Source organism: Drosophila subobscura, chromosome E (assembly GCF_008121235.1).
Source record: "Drosophila subobscura isolate 14011-0131.10 chromosome E, UCBerk_Dsub_1.0, whole genome shotgun sequence".
Lineage (NCBI taxonomy): Eukaryota > Metazoa > Arthropoda > Insecta > Diptera > Drosophilidae > Drosophila > Drosophila subobscura.
Genome location: NC_048531.1, coordinates 12,849,811 through 12,863,770, shown reverse-complemented (window position 1 = coordinate 12,863,770; position 13,960 = coordinate 12,849,811). Strand labels below are relative to the sequence as shown.

The window sequence follows — 13,960 nt, the reverse complement described above, 5'->3', positions numbered from 1 at the left end:
TGCTCCCAAATGCAAATATTTACTTTATAAATATTATTTCATTATTTTCATATGCATGTGCAGGAGGAGTTTTTTTTTGTGTGGGGCTTATTGGCGTAGAAAATTGAATTAAAATGTGGTCGAAATGTTAAAAGCAGCGCCCGAAATTTGCTCCAGTCATGAGCCAGAACCGCAGGGCTCATGTGTGATTTGAGGTGCAATTGCAGCAGCCAACCAGGAACCAGCAACCAGCAACCAGCTACTTGCAGCTTGAAGCTTGCCACACAATAAAGTTTTCCTGCTAAGATGTGCCACTCGGCTGGGCAGGGGGATACAGATTAATTATATGCGCCGCAAGGTGGACAAAGGATGAGGCACAATGGACAATGGACCAGGATAAAGCGCATTCCACATGGAATTTTATGGCTTTTAGATTTAATTAAAATTCACTCAACTTTGTACGCATCCTAGCCTATCGCTCCATCTACGCATAACTAATTTTGAATAGGTCTGAACATCTTACGGGGCCGGCGGTCTACCAGTAGAGCAGCAGCAAGTAGAAGGTCCCCAGGCTGAGCATCAGCAGAGGCAAGATAAGAGCAGCCAGGCTCCAGGTCTGGGGATTCGTAGAAGGTGCACAACAGAGAACAGAGAGGAGAGACTGCACTTGCACTTACGCCCTTCCAGCCGCGTGCCCCCAGATGCTCCTCCAGTGTGCGCCGACAGAGCGGACAGCGCTCGGCCACCCAGCTGCGCGCCTCGCGATAGATCTCCAGGCAGCTCCGGCAAAAGGAGTGGTTGCAGCGCAGCTTCACCGGATTCTGCAGCTGATCCAGGCAGAAGGCACACACCTCAGCCTCCACCTGTGCCTCCTCCTGCTGCTGCTGTCCGTTGTCCAGGCTGCCTTTCCGTTGCAGCATGATTGGGGGAAGTCTGTTAATGTAAATGTAAATGTCTGTCTGTGTGTGTGTGTGTCTTCTTGGGGTTCGTTTATGCTGTAGTGTGTCTGTGTGTGTTTGTGTTTGTGTTTAGATACTAAAAATTTAGAAACTCCTTTGACACGAAAGCCAGAGAGCAGGGGAGCTCCGTTTTAATTAAAATTCGCCGCCATAAATCTGAGCGAAAAACACCTTAAGCCGGGAGCAGGACTGCGACTCCTTCGAGGCAGCCCAATCAAATTTAATTACATCATCGCTGCCGCAACTCAAGCGGCAAGCATCGAATGCAATTAGTAGTAGTCTTGTACAACTCAATTAGACGCGGGGCGGGGGCGGGGCAGTCAGCAAGTGCCAGCCAGTTGGAGGGATGAGCCTGGGAGGCCAAGTGATTCGCCATGTGTCGCCGTGCAAGTGTCTTTGGCGCCTGGCAGGACAGGACAACGCTTTGCACTTTGAGGCAAACGACCGCAGAGCAGACGACAAAAATCGAACTTTGGCCAACTACTTTGGCCACATCAAGGCAAGGAGCTGCTGCTACAACAGCGAAGGCGACGATTACTCCAACAAGGTTTTTAATTAAGTTCAAACTGCACGGAGACAGGCGGCCAGCCAGTCTCAGGCACTAAAAGTCACATCTCATCCGTTGCAAGTCCATTCCAGGACACAGGCATGGGAACATGCCATCAAAGTCCGTCTAACAAGCAGCTGACAAATTGAATCACTTGCTCACACAGCTGCTGCTGCTGCAGCTGCTGCTGGCGCTTCTTTTCGTAAGTTTTCTGCTTTGTAATTTACCATCCATCTGCAGCTACTCCTCACACACACACACACACACACTCATTATTAACGCCCCAAATCCGTGTTGGCCAATTACATCACCATATAAAACGTATGCCCAAGCTGTCTCTCTTCCACTCTCTCTGCTCTCCTTTGCCCTGCATTTGCATTTGCTCAAGTTGATTAAAAAGTTGCCAATTGCATGACCATCTGCAGACCCATCCTCAGGCCCCGCCCCAGCCATTCCTGCATTGAATTCAACTTGACTTGATTGTTTATTGTTTGGCATGCAGAAATTGTTTGTGATTGTTGCTGCCTCGGTGGAAGGAGAGAGGACGGTAAGCGTGCAGCGGGTAAAGTTTTTGCTCCTTTCGGCAAGTTGTTAAATTTTCAACTTGAATTAATTTGCCAGAGTTTCTCCTTAATTATATATGTTTATAAATGCCCCAGCAAGTTCTCAGGGAACTTTTCTCGAGCCTTGAACTACTCGCAGGTGCTCGATTCTCAAAGCAAACCCAAAGACAAGCCCACCGAAAGATAAAAACAACTTGGCTTAATCGCAGGCAGAGCCCAGAGAGCTGAAGTTTTCTCTACAGATTCCGTCTGTTGTTTGTTGAAGGAATTAAAAGGGAATCGGGGCACTTTGATTATCCCTGAAATGAGTGATTGGTGGGAGGGAAAACGAAAGGAAGCGCAAACATTTGTGTTTCAAATCACTTGAAGATGGATGGACTTACAGATCAAACCACATAATTTCCACAATACTGATTAAAAATGCTGTTAAATTATTCGCAAATCATTCCCTCTGCTCCTCCTCCTCTTAGGTGTCTCCTGTGTCCTTCTGTTTCCGCTCCTTCATGCCGCTAATGAGCTCCGCTTTCCTGCCGGACACGGACCACACACCACGGAGCAGAGCTCAGCTCGTCTCATCTCTCAGCTCATTTATGCGCTAAGCTTTCGGTTCAATTTAGACCACAAAACAGCAACAATGGACAACTGGAGCTGGGATCATGGGTTGGCTGGGCCAATGGGCTAACGTGACACCAAATGAATTATGGACTGTAACTGGTTAAAACTGAGAACTGGGACAAGAGTAGAGGCAGAAGCCCTTCGTTAGTGGGTTAATATTTCACTGGTTGGGCAGAGGAGCAGCAAGGGAGCAACGGAGCAGCGGAAACGGATGTTGCCTGAGCAGATTTCCTGCCCGAAGGCGATTTTCTGCGAACAGACAAAGACAAAGGCACTCGTAATGCTTTCCATTCCAGGCGCCTAATTTAATGAGGTGCGCAATTCTCTCTATTTCTAGTTTTGTTGCTCTTTCTGCCAGCAACAACTACTGCTCCTGCTCCTGTTCGTGCTCCTTGTCGCTGTGCCACTCACCTCTGCTTATTTAGCAATTAGCTGAAGTTTTCCCTCGCTTTGCATATCCACCCACCCCTTTGGGGCATCCCCCAACTAAATGTACAACTAATTAGCAGAAAAGTCTACTAAATTGAAACGAATTATGAAAATTGCATCTGCTGCTGCGTCTCAGTTGCACAGAAGGACGTGGCACGCAGATGAAGACGATGCCGCACTCCGTTACACTCGGCTCAAGCCCCACTGGATGCGATGCTCTTAGGACACTCGACTCGCATCTCGTTGGACTGGCATTGAGTGGCCTTATTTTGGCATATAATGGCTGCCGTGCCACAACAGCAACAACAACAACAGCAGCAGCGCCTTCACATTATGGCTCTCAGACAATGGGCACAAAAGGCCATTTACTTGCCTTTGAGGCGTGCACCGAGGCCTTCACCCACTTCACCTTAGTGCAGTTCACTTCACCGGGCGACCGCACATGCATGCAGGCGCTGCAGGTGCATGCAACCCCCCAGACACATGCCACAACATCTAAGAGAGGGGCCACACCAGAAAGAAGCATGAAGGCCGTAATCCAGCTAAAATGCACTCAGCCAGCCCCACACAGGACGCTCTTTGTTGCCTGCTCGGATCCATTCTGCTGCTCTCATTGTTGATATTGTGGTTGGTCCTTGCACACAGGAGATGGCACACGGACGGGGACAGGGACAGCGTCAGGTGCGGGATAATTGGAAAGTAGGTTGCACATTTAGTTTGAGTTTGTCTAAGCCACTGGGCCGCCACGCATGCATCGACCCAGAGATGGCATAAATCATCCATCCAGTGGGCAACACTTTTCATGCCGGCAATTTGTCAGACGATTTGCAACATTAACAGGCCGTCTCGAGTCTCGAGTCTCGAGTGGAGTGGAGCAATTTGTTTAGGCCATATCGTAAATTAAGTTAATATTTTTCCGGCGGGGGCGGCGGGAGCGGCAGGAACCCGAGCAGCCCGAGCCCAGCCAAGTGGAAAGCCTGTGATATCAACGGGCGCTTTCGACAATTCAATTGAAAAACTGGCAAATACATTTGCCGATGGCCAAAACTAAAAGATTGTTGACAGCTCGTTACAGCAACAACAATGAGAGGCGAGGCAGCAGCAGAAGGAAGCCGGGCAGGACTCTGGGCAATGAAAACTATGCAAATGACATGCAATGGCTGGGAAAACTTTGAAAAGCCAGAGCCAGAGCCAGAGCCAGAGCAGCCGGAACATGCAGGGAGATGGGATGGGGAGGCTGCTGCAAGGATAGCTGAAAGGATAACTGCCACTCACTCCCTCCCTGCACGAGCACAGACGAGAAGTGTATGTAGTCTTTTGCGAGGGGGAGGTATTGGGTGCTGGGGCGACTGGCATTATGCAAAGTTGAGCGATTTGGGATTGCTTTAATGGATAAGCAATATGGCTGAGGCTGAGGCTGAGGCTGTGCCTGGGACACAAATTGGGATAAACAGATATGTAGATCGACATTTGGATAAACAGAACGAATTAGAATATGCCGCAAGGATCATCAGTGGCAAAGGATGTTCCTTGGCACTTGCTTGGCATCATTTCTACAATATTCATCGTGTAATTTATGGTATTCATATTTTAAGTCCTGCCTGGGCCACTCTGCCGTTGCAGCCACTTCAGTCGGCCGCCCCCCTCCCAGTGCAAACTTTAATCATAAAACAAGAAGAAACCACAAAACAGTTCCCAACACTTTCAGGAACTTGAGGACAGCACTGAGAATACTTCTCTCTGGACATTCTCCGCTCCGCTCAGCTCCGCTCCTTCACTCGTCTATGCATTAATTCCTACCTTTTATAATGCAAAAATGAAAGAAATAAGGTGCACTTACAGAACCGCTCCGCTCCGCACTGCACTGCCCCTCTCCCTGCCAGCATCACAGAGCAACCAAAAGGGGGAGAGCTGAGCAGGGGAAGAGCATAAAGCAAAGTAAATTCCAAGCATGCCATGGCGATGGGCGACTCCGTCAAGGACTGGCACTCGACGAGGACTAGGACGACGACGACGACGACGACGACGTCAAGAGCAGTCCCGAAAAAAGCACTAAAAAATGGCGAATTTTTTGTTTGTTCAAATTTCGTCTTGTTCTTCTTCTTCAGCTTCGCTCGGAGAAAAACAAAGACTCGGGCTGCAGGCAGCCCCTCCCACCTCCACCCTTGCAACATTTTGTTTAAAGTTGGTCTGGCATCCCCCTGCCCCTTCAGCTGCTGCCCCCCTAATTGTGGAAATGAGCGAGCGTGGATTACTCTGCTTTGCTTACAGTTGCTTATAGAATGAAGTGCCCCGGCAGCATACTACCCAGCAGCACTGTATGCCCGCACAACAATTGCCATTGCACTCGAGCAGCGAGCAGTACGTTTACTTTATTATGGCAAAGCTTTTTGCTGCTCTTGCTACGCTCCCTCTGTACTCCCCCTCTGTGGACTGTCAGCTTTGCTTTTGGCTTTTTCACTTTACTTCACATTTTTCTAGTTTTCATTTCATTGTTTGCCCCGCCCCACCCTCTGGCCCTTTCGCCATCATCCTCCATTGGTGACTGGAGCAGTTTTTCCCTCGAACAGCCAAACAAATTTTTTGATTGCAGCCGAGCAGAGGTGGAGAGAGAGAGTAGCAGCAGGACTAGCGATGGTGCAAAGAAGAGCTTAAAACGCATTCCAAATTATCAGCTAATGAGATCAAAATTCCTCAAGGCAACTCCAGCCATCTGCCTCTCATCTGCGCTGACAAATTGGATGCGACAGCAAGCAGTTTTCCCTGCATAAATACTTCCGTGAAAGCTTTTGAAGTAGGCGCACTTGTGCAGGTCCTTGGCCAAGAAAAGCGATATGCAAAAGGATATGCTGAGTTGAGTTGAGGCAGAAATTGAATTTGCCGTCGAGTGTATTTGCAATCATAACAAACGCATGAGCCAGCCAAGAGATGCAATCCAGGACACACAACTGGCAGCATTCGATTAGCGACAGCGAATTAGATTTAATAAACTCTTTAAAAAGAGTCCACGGAGGGAGTTGCTAACGAAATAAATTGCTGTATCAGCTGCTGCTGCTGCTGCTGCTGCTGCTGAAACTATGTTTGCCAAAGCCACAGCAGAGGGGAGCGGCAGTGATGCCACATTACGTACACGCCAGCGCGGCCACAGAAACTCACGCTGTGTGTGCGGTCTTGTTTGACTGCCGCCAGGTGGCACAGCCACAGCCACTACTGGAACTGCTACTCTCTTGCTCTGCAACTGCCACTGCCACTGCTGCTATTCAAGTTAATATTTTCTGCACTTGGCTGCATAATTTATGCTCGTGTGTGTGTGTGTGGGTGTGTGAATGCGTAACGTGCGCAAATCTCAGCAGAGTCGTGGGTACTCGCCCACACACATGACTGCACTTATCCCTCATCCACTGGCGCTGTCCTCTGTTCACTGGTCATCCAGTGTCTCCTTGGTGACTGCCTGACAGCCGCCGCATATGCAGATCCCCAATCGCTTGTTCAAATAGGAGCAGCAATCTGCACGGAGTCTAATTAGAAAAGGAGCCTGGCTCTCTCTTATTTTTTTGTGTATCATTAAATGTGTCCCGAAAAGCCAGCAGAAAGCTAGCTAGGATTGTGGCAATTAGAGGAGGGGAGGGAGCGGACCGGCGGGACCCTCTGCGACTCGCAGTGGAAAAAAAGTTTTCCCCTTACGCTGGGAAAACATTGGAAACAGAGGGCGAAGCGCACGAACGCACGAATAATTAACAAAATTTGCACTTTATCGCAGGATGCAGAGAACGCAGAGGACGCGCAGGACCAGCCAAGGCGAAACTTTAACGAGCATACGCGATGGTCCTTAGTCCTTACAGTCCTTGCACGAATTTTTTGTATTTTTCGCTGCCTTTTCTTCTATGCTGCCTGGCTGCCAACTGCCAGGCCGACTGCCTGCCGCTGCCTTCTCTGTTTATTTTTGCCGCTTGGCATATGACGGAAGCTGATTTGAGGCAAACACAGTAACACATTTAGCTGGCAAACATGTTGGTTGGTTGGCTGGTGGCTGAGACTCTGGGACTGCCACTGCCACTGCCACTGGGTAGCGGAAGCCGGGGAAAAACCTAGCATCGTGCATGGCTTGGAAATCGGAAAATAACTAAAACTGTCAACGGGAAGGGAAGCGGCGAACGGCAACGGCAACAGCAACGGCAACGGCAACGGGAAATGCTGAAGCAGGCAAAAGGCGCAAAATCAACAGCGCGCGTTCAGGCTTATGCCACTACACAAGTGTGCAAGTGTGTGTGTGTGTGTGGTGTGTATATGTATGTGTGCTTAAGTGTGTGGAAGTCGTTGGTGTTGTTGTTATGTGGGCATTGGTGTGTGCATCAGCAGCAGCAGCAGCAGCAGCAGCAGCAGCAGCAGCAGCAGCAGCTTGGCAACTAAAATGCAATTAAGCCAAGCTGAAACAAGACTTTTTGCTGCCTTAAACCTCAGGCTTAGACCGCTTTCCCGCACTCCCTCTCACTCTCTCTCTCTCTGACTAACAAACACATGCGAGCAGCTCCGCCGCATTACTAAGCACTTTTTGCAATTATTCACATTTTCCTTTTAATTGGAATTTAAAGTGCTGCACCAGGAGCGAGTGCAAGCAAGAGTCTGGCATTCGCATTCTCCACTGGTTCTTTGCTTGGTCCTTTCTATCTATCCTCTCGCTTTTGCCCCTGTGAACACCTGCTGAGGAATTCCCTTTGACAGCTGCATATTTTCCTTTATCTTCCTTAGCCATTTGCCATCGAAAATGGGACGCAAATAATCGGCTTTGGTTAACAAAATAAATGGAATAAATGTGTTAAAGTTATGCTAGGCATGGAATGGGATCAATTATTCACACAATTCGTTCCACAACATTCATTTATATTGATTGACATTTTATTTGCATAGTTTGCCAGTCCTTTAATTACGCATCATTTTGCAGGAATCCCATGAAATTACATTGCAATTATTTATCGACCAGCCCCACTGGACATCCAATTGATTGTGACTTGACTGTTGCAGTTTCAATTATATAATTATTTAAACATTAAGCCTTAGCTTGGTGTTATCTTAACACACAGTCGGGGCAACGAATAATCACCATGATCAGCAGAACTTTGAAATATTTATAACATTTATTTAAACGTATTTGTGTACCTACACATATTCAAATTAAAAAGCGCAAAAAGTAATATTGGTTTTTTCTATAATAACAACGCGAAAGTAAAGCCAATGGCGACAAAAAAATGACACAATTTGTTGCGCATTTCGCTGGGAGCAGGTGGCGTGGCGGCTTTTAATAATGTAAAGTGTTTGCATTGCATATAAATATTTGTGGAAATATACATATATTCGGGCTGGCAAAGGATTAATATATTTATACACATATACGATGTGAATGTTTGTGCTCTGGCTGGGACAAGAGGCAATATAAATTACATTGTTGTGGGCAGTTTTGAACGGACTGGACGTGGCGCTGTCTGCAGTTTAATTATGCGCCAGTTAGGCAATGTAATGTTTTTCATTAAAATGCTCAATTAATGCCCAGCGAGCAGGGGTATTAATGAATTTTCAACACAAATATATTTATGTACTTACCTCAGAAGTGGAGACAGAGAGCAGCAGCAGCAGCAGCAGCAGCACAAATTTGCATATTAATGATTGAATGATTTTCAATTGAATTTAATTGCGATACGTTTCAGTTTTTTTTTGCGTTGTTGTTGCTATTGTATTAATGCTTAATCAACAAAGCTTGTTCAATTGCAGTGAAATGTCATTTGAATCATTTTCAGCGAGTGCATTTGCTAATTTTTTTGCATCCTTCATGTTCGTATATTTATTACTGGCATTGCCCGTGTGTCCTTGTTATGTGTGGGTAGGTGTGTGTGTGTCCGTTGATTACATGCTGATGCGGTGCAGCAAGGTCAGCCAAATGACGCTCATATTTTTTCGTAATTGTAAATGTAATTGCTAGGTGTTGAGCTGGCATACGCATAAATAATGCATTAGCCAACGGCCACGGCAGCGGCCATAGCACAGGGAAAGCTGCAGCCCCAGTTGCAGCGTCGGAGCAACATGGTCCACAAATTATGCAAATTACCTTTTGGCAGGGAACTCTTTAAAGAGCCGCCAGTGCTTTGAAAATATATGTAGGTGTATAATTATAATTATACCAGTACTGTGGCCGTATTTCCCGTATTTCCTCTGCTAGTCTTGCCTGCATATAGGATCAGTTTGCAGCTAAAAACAGTCACAGTCACATCTACAGCTTGATGCTTCTCGATTTTTAGTCACTTTTTGACACTTTTTGTACAACTACTGATGGTTGATTTCTGCATCCCAGATATACTCCTGGCTGGTTGCTTTTCCTTTGCTTTGGCTCGGCTGTTGACGAATTTCGGTAACTGGCTGCTGGGTGGCGCTGTTGGGTACACAGGATACAAGACACACACTGGACGCAATGATTTCAACTTGTGAGCAGCGAAATGCGTTGCGGGGGTTTTTATACCGCCGTCCGCACCATCCCGAGCGATGAATTTTCCGGGTGGGGATATGCAAAAAGAAAAGAAGCGCAAGACGCACGAAACAGAATGCCTCGGCAGCGCAGAGCAGGGAAGAGCAAGCAGTGCAGAGAAGAGCAGAGCAAAGAAGAGCGGTGCGGAGCTGCCTTCGAGCACTTACACAGATGTAGAGATAAGCCCTCAGAGTGACGGTTCGGTTGCCTGCTCCCACACACAGCTAGAGGCGTCAGCGTCGTCAGCAGCAGCAGCAGCAGCATCCAACCTTGCCGAGAGGGGAACATGCATCGGCAGAGACCTGCGCACGGACTGTCCCAAAAAGCTCCTCCCAAAAGCTCAGCTTTACGTCGCTTCGTCTTTTCGTGCGTTGTCGTGTTTCTGGCCTTCGGCACACGTTCATTTACGGCAGAGTTCATTTCGTGCGAGCTTCTTGGCACTTCCCCTCCAGGCAGCCGCTGCTTGTAGGTTTTGGGCGATGCTGTGAGTGGGCGGGTGTGCGGGGTGCGGGCATTTTTCTGTCGGCGGATCCCGTTTTGTTTCGTTTCGTTTCGTTTTGGGCGCTGCTTCAATGCAGTGCAGTTATTATTATGCGCCGGCTTTGTCTCCTGCTCTCGCTCTCTGGCTCTGGCTCTGGCTCTAGCTCTAATTTACAGTTTCATTTAGTCGGGGTCGGACTATAAATAGTCGGCACTCATTTGCCGCCAGACGTGGGGCTGCCAACCATCGCGGGGCTGCTGGCTTTCCATTTCGCAGACACGCGTCCCCGACCCCACTTGGATCCACCAGCTTACCACCTTCCCACTTTGCCACCTAGCCACCACGGCCATCAAATCAAACACGAAAATCAAATTTGTTAACAGCGTTCAAGTGGCACAAAGCATACAAAAAAACGGTGGGGCACAGGATTTTCCTACCTGACATAAATTGTTTTTGTTGTTGCTGTTGCTCTTGCCATTAAAATAAACCGCTAAACGGGCAATATTTCGGCACGCTCCTGCGAGCCAAGTCGAGTGCCTCGCCAGCTTCTTTGCATACGAAAGGCCAAGAAATCGTTGAGAAATCAATGGGTGGTTGGGCTGGGGGGGGATGGTGTTGTGCCACTCGATAAGCGATAAGCGACCGGAAATGGCTGTTTGCTGGCAAATTGGTTGCACGGCTGGCTCGCAACAAAAAACGTATACAATTTTTGCACTTAGCCCGGCTCGTCCTCGTTCTTGTGCTCGCATTCGCATTTTGTATTTTGTATTTTGTATTTTGCCAACTTGCCACATTCAATTAGCCACAAAAGCGGCACAAAGCACAGTTGGGTTGCCAACAGTTGTTGGCAGCAGCAGGAGCAGCCATAAAGCGGCGATTTCTAATTTCGATCTGTCAAACGCAAAGACCCAAGATCGATGGCAGCCGATAAAAAAGTATAGAAAAATCCCAGAACGGAGTACGAGAGAGAGAGGAAGGGTTTCCCCTCCACCCAGTTACAGGCAATCGGCAAAATCTCATACAGAGTATGTCTGCCAGCGTGTGCCTGGAAATCATTTACAATTCATGTGGAAAATGTTCGTCTAGCGCATTGTGCAGGAATTTATGTTTAAATAAAAGGCAGGCAGAATGTTTGGGCTGGCCAGGGAACGAGAACTGACCTGAGCAGAACCTAATTCGGTTTTTGTATTAACTGGAAATACGTGCAGCTCTGCAAAAATGCAGCAGCCATAGGTGGTCTGACCATTAGACATAAGCTGCAATAACCAGCTCATGAGATGGAAGCAATGCTTATGTGATGAGAGCCAACAAAGCAAACTATGAAGAAGAGAATGGGCGAAGGGACAGGCACGAAGTAATGGAAGAAACTTCGAGTAAGATGTAGAAGAAATGGTTATTATATCCGCGACTGGGATGACCCAGTACACTCCGCTGGTGGGTTTTAGTGCTAATCGAATACAAAGCACCTGTGCCTAAGCAATCCCACATTGTGACTCCATCAACGCCCAAGTTCATCGACTCGGTAATCGGTTGAATAAGTCGCACCGGCAATTAGCCACAGCCAAACTTCACTTCACGTGTCTGGCCCTTGGCTGCCTGGGATCGCCGGGATCCATCATAAAATCGCAAATTCAATTTGTTTGACACAATCTAAACCAATATTTTAGCAGAGAGCACAGCAGGAGCAGCCCAACAGTGCCCCAAAAGCCCTATGGTTCGTGCAGGAATGGAATGCGTTGGCCACGGCAATGGCGAAACTCTGGCGGCATCGGCAAATTATGACCACCAAAATAAACGAGTTACGCAAAAAGGCAGAAACTGTGCAATGTGCACTATGTTCTAGCTGGCCTCAGAGTGCCTCCTGCACTGGCTTTAGCCCTCAGTCCCCTCAGTGCCCTCAGTCCTGCCTCTGGCATGGCCGTTGCATGAGGCTGTCCTCATGCTCAAAGCTATGCCATGGCCTGACAGCAGAAAACCAAAAATTTTGATTTATGGCCAGGGCATAAACTGCATTTGACGCGCTTGTCTCCATCTCTCTCTCTCTCTCTCTCTCTATCGCTTGCTCGCTCGCTCGCTCGCTCTCTGCCTGTCTTTGTCTGTGTGTGTGCGCGGAACATGACATGGAACGGTGCCTGATATGGCTACATATATAATCAAATAGTAGCAACAAATGCGAGGGATACTCCTGGCTCGTCCAGCCATATGAACGGATGACATGGCAGCCACGATATTGCAGTGAGAATGCCATTTTTCCTATGGATTTTTATCGACTGTGTGTGTCCGTGTGCGTGTGCGTGTGTGTGCTTGTGCGGAAGTGCCAAAGCAATATTGTGATTCTCACACACACACACACACACACACTCCATCCCCTGTCTATGGCTCACATATGGAGCTCTCCCGTTATAATGATGATTAAGCATTGTAATGAAATTGCAAATTGGCGCCGAGCGCGTACCCCAGCCAAGGAGCGAAAACTGAGCCGGAGAGCGTTGATTTCCAGGATTTCATGGCCAAAAGGCGTGCCACTCACTCGAATTTCTCTCTGTGTGTGTGTGTGTGTGTTTGGTGGGTGGAGTGGTGGTAATTGTAATTGTAATTGTGTTGTAGTGGAGTGCCAATAGCGTAATAAAACCACTAATAAGCCAAATGACGTGCATTTGTCATTAACTTCCGCACAGATCTTTATGCCATAGCCCATCCAATTGCAAAGTCATTATGGGCCTGAGGCTTTGGTCAGCTCTTAATTAAATTACAGAAACCCACTGACCACAATCCACACTCGGCAGGCAACACTTTAACGAAGTAAATTCTACACAAATAATTGAAAATCTCAGAGGTGAACGCAGAGCTCCAAACACTTTTCAAATCGAATGCCCATTTGTGTGGGCACTTCAAATTAATTTCCCCGACACACAATGGAAGTCATTTAATTTGTCGAGAAATACGTGAAGCCAGCACCCTGCACACGCCCAAAGTGGAGTGCTGACGTTTCGTTTTTTAATATTTTAAAAATAATTTGGACTAAAAAGCAGTAACAATAATAACAGTAAGAAGCCGCCAGGACAATGGCTGAATAATGATATTGTGGAGAGGAATGTTTGGGCAGGGATGGGCCGGGTCAGGCAGGAGTAAATGCAAACAAAACTGTCGAAAAAAGGCAGCAAAAATGTTCCATAATCAAAATAATGACTCTGATGGGGGTGCCGTGGCTGTGGGGGCATGCCTCAAAGCCACCAAATAAAAAAAAAAAGAATAAATAAAAGCAATGACAAAAGTAAATTTTCAAAATTCCAACATTGTTGTGTGGTGGGAGCTGAGAGCCCGCTTTCAGGCTAATCTCTCAAGTGGTAAATGCATTCAAATGAATGTCGTGGATATTGAGGAGCCTTCTGAGGTTGGGGCAGGGGGGATGAGGCCTCCAGATGCGGCAAGGTGAACCAGAGAAGCTGCTGATGCAGCAAGGACAGCCGCTTTCAATGGCAGCCGACGGTGGGGTGGTGTTCTCCACTCGCTGGCGGGGCTTAGCACATGCACTTGAAATTTAATATCGTCGTTGGCGTCTCCATCGACTTAGCTGCATTTTATTATAGCATACTTTCCAGCCGCCTCGCTGCTGTAGTCCTGCCTGCCAGCCAGCACAATAATCCCTCATATTTATTTTTGCAAAATTATTTGCTTTGTCTGATTGCGGATTTGCAGCTGCAACGTTTGCACAGTTACTTTGCCCGCAACGGCAGCAGCAGCGGCGGCAGCCACACACAAGAGGAAACCAGTGGCATCCATAGGGGTCGCCTCCGACAGCCCAGAGATTCGGTTCGAGGCAATGAATGAGAGTTCTCAACAGGACATGTGTGTGTGTGTTCGTTCGGGCCA

General features: G+C 47.7%; 1 protein-coding gene across 1 annotated transcript; it reads right to left on the bottom strand.

Annotated features, from left to right (window-relative positions):
- Positions 1-290: 290 nt before the first annotated feature.
- On the bottom strand, positions 291-977 carry LOC117890682 (E3 ubiquitin-protein ligase TRIM68). The gene is made up of 2 exons (XM_034795665.1): positions 657-977; positions 291-595 (listed from the first exon to the last, which is right to left on the bottom strand). Exons 1-2 carry the CDS (start codon positions 897-899, stop codon positions 515-517), a joined length of 324 nt encoding a protein of 107 aa, XP_034651556.1. The 5' UTR covers positions 900-977; the 3' UTR covers positions 291-514.
- Positions 978-13,960: the final 12,983 nt, after the last annotated feature.

Coding starts and splice junctions, on each gene's coding strand:
- LOC117890682 (XM_034795665.1), bottom strand. CDS start 899: ATGCTGCAACGGAAAGGCAGCCTGGACAACGGACAGCAGCAGCAGGAG. Junction 596..656: donor GGGCACGCGGCTGGAAGGGC/GTAAGTGCAAGT, acceptor ACGAATCCCCAG/ACCTGGAGCCTGGCTGCTCT.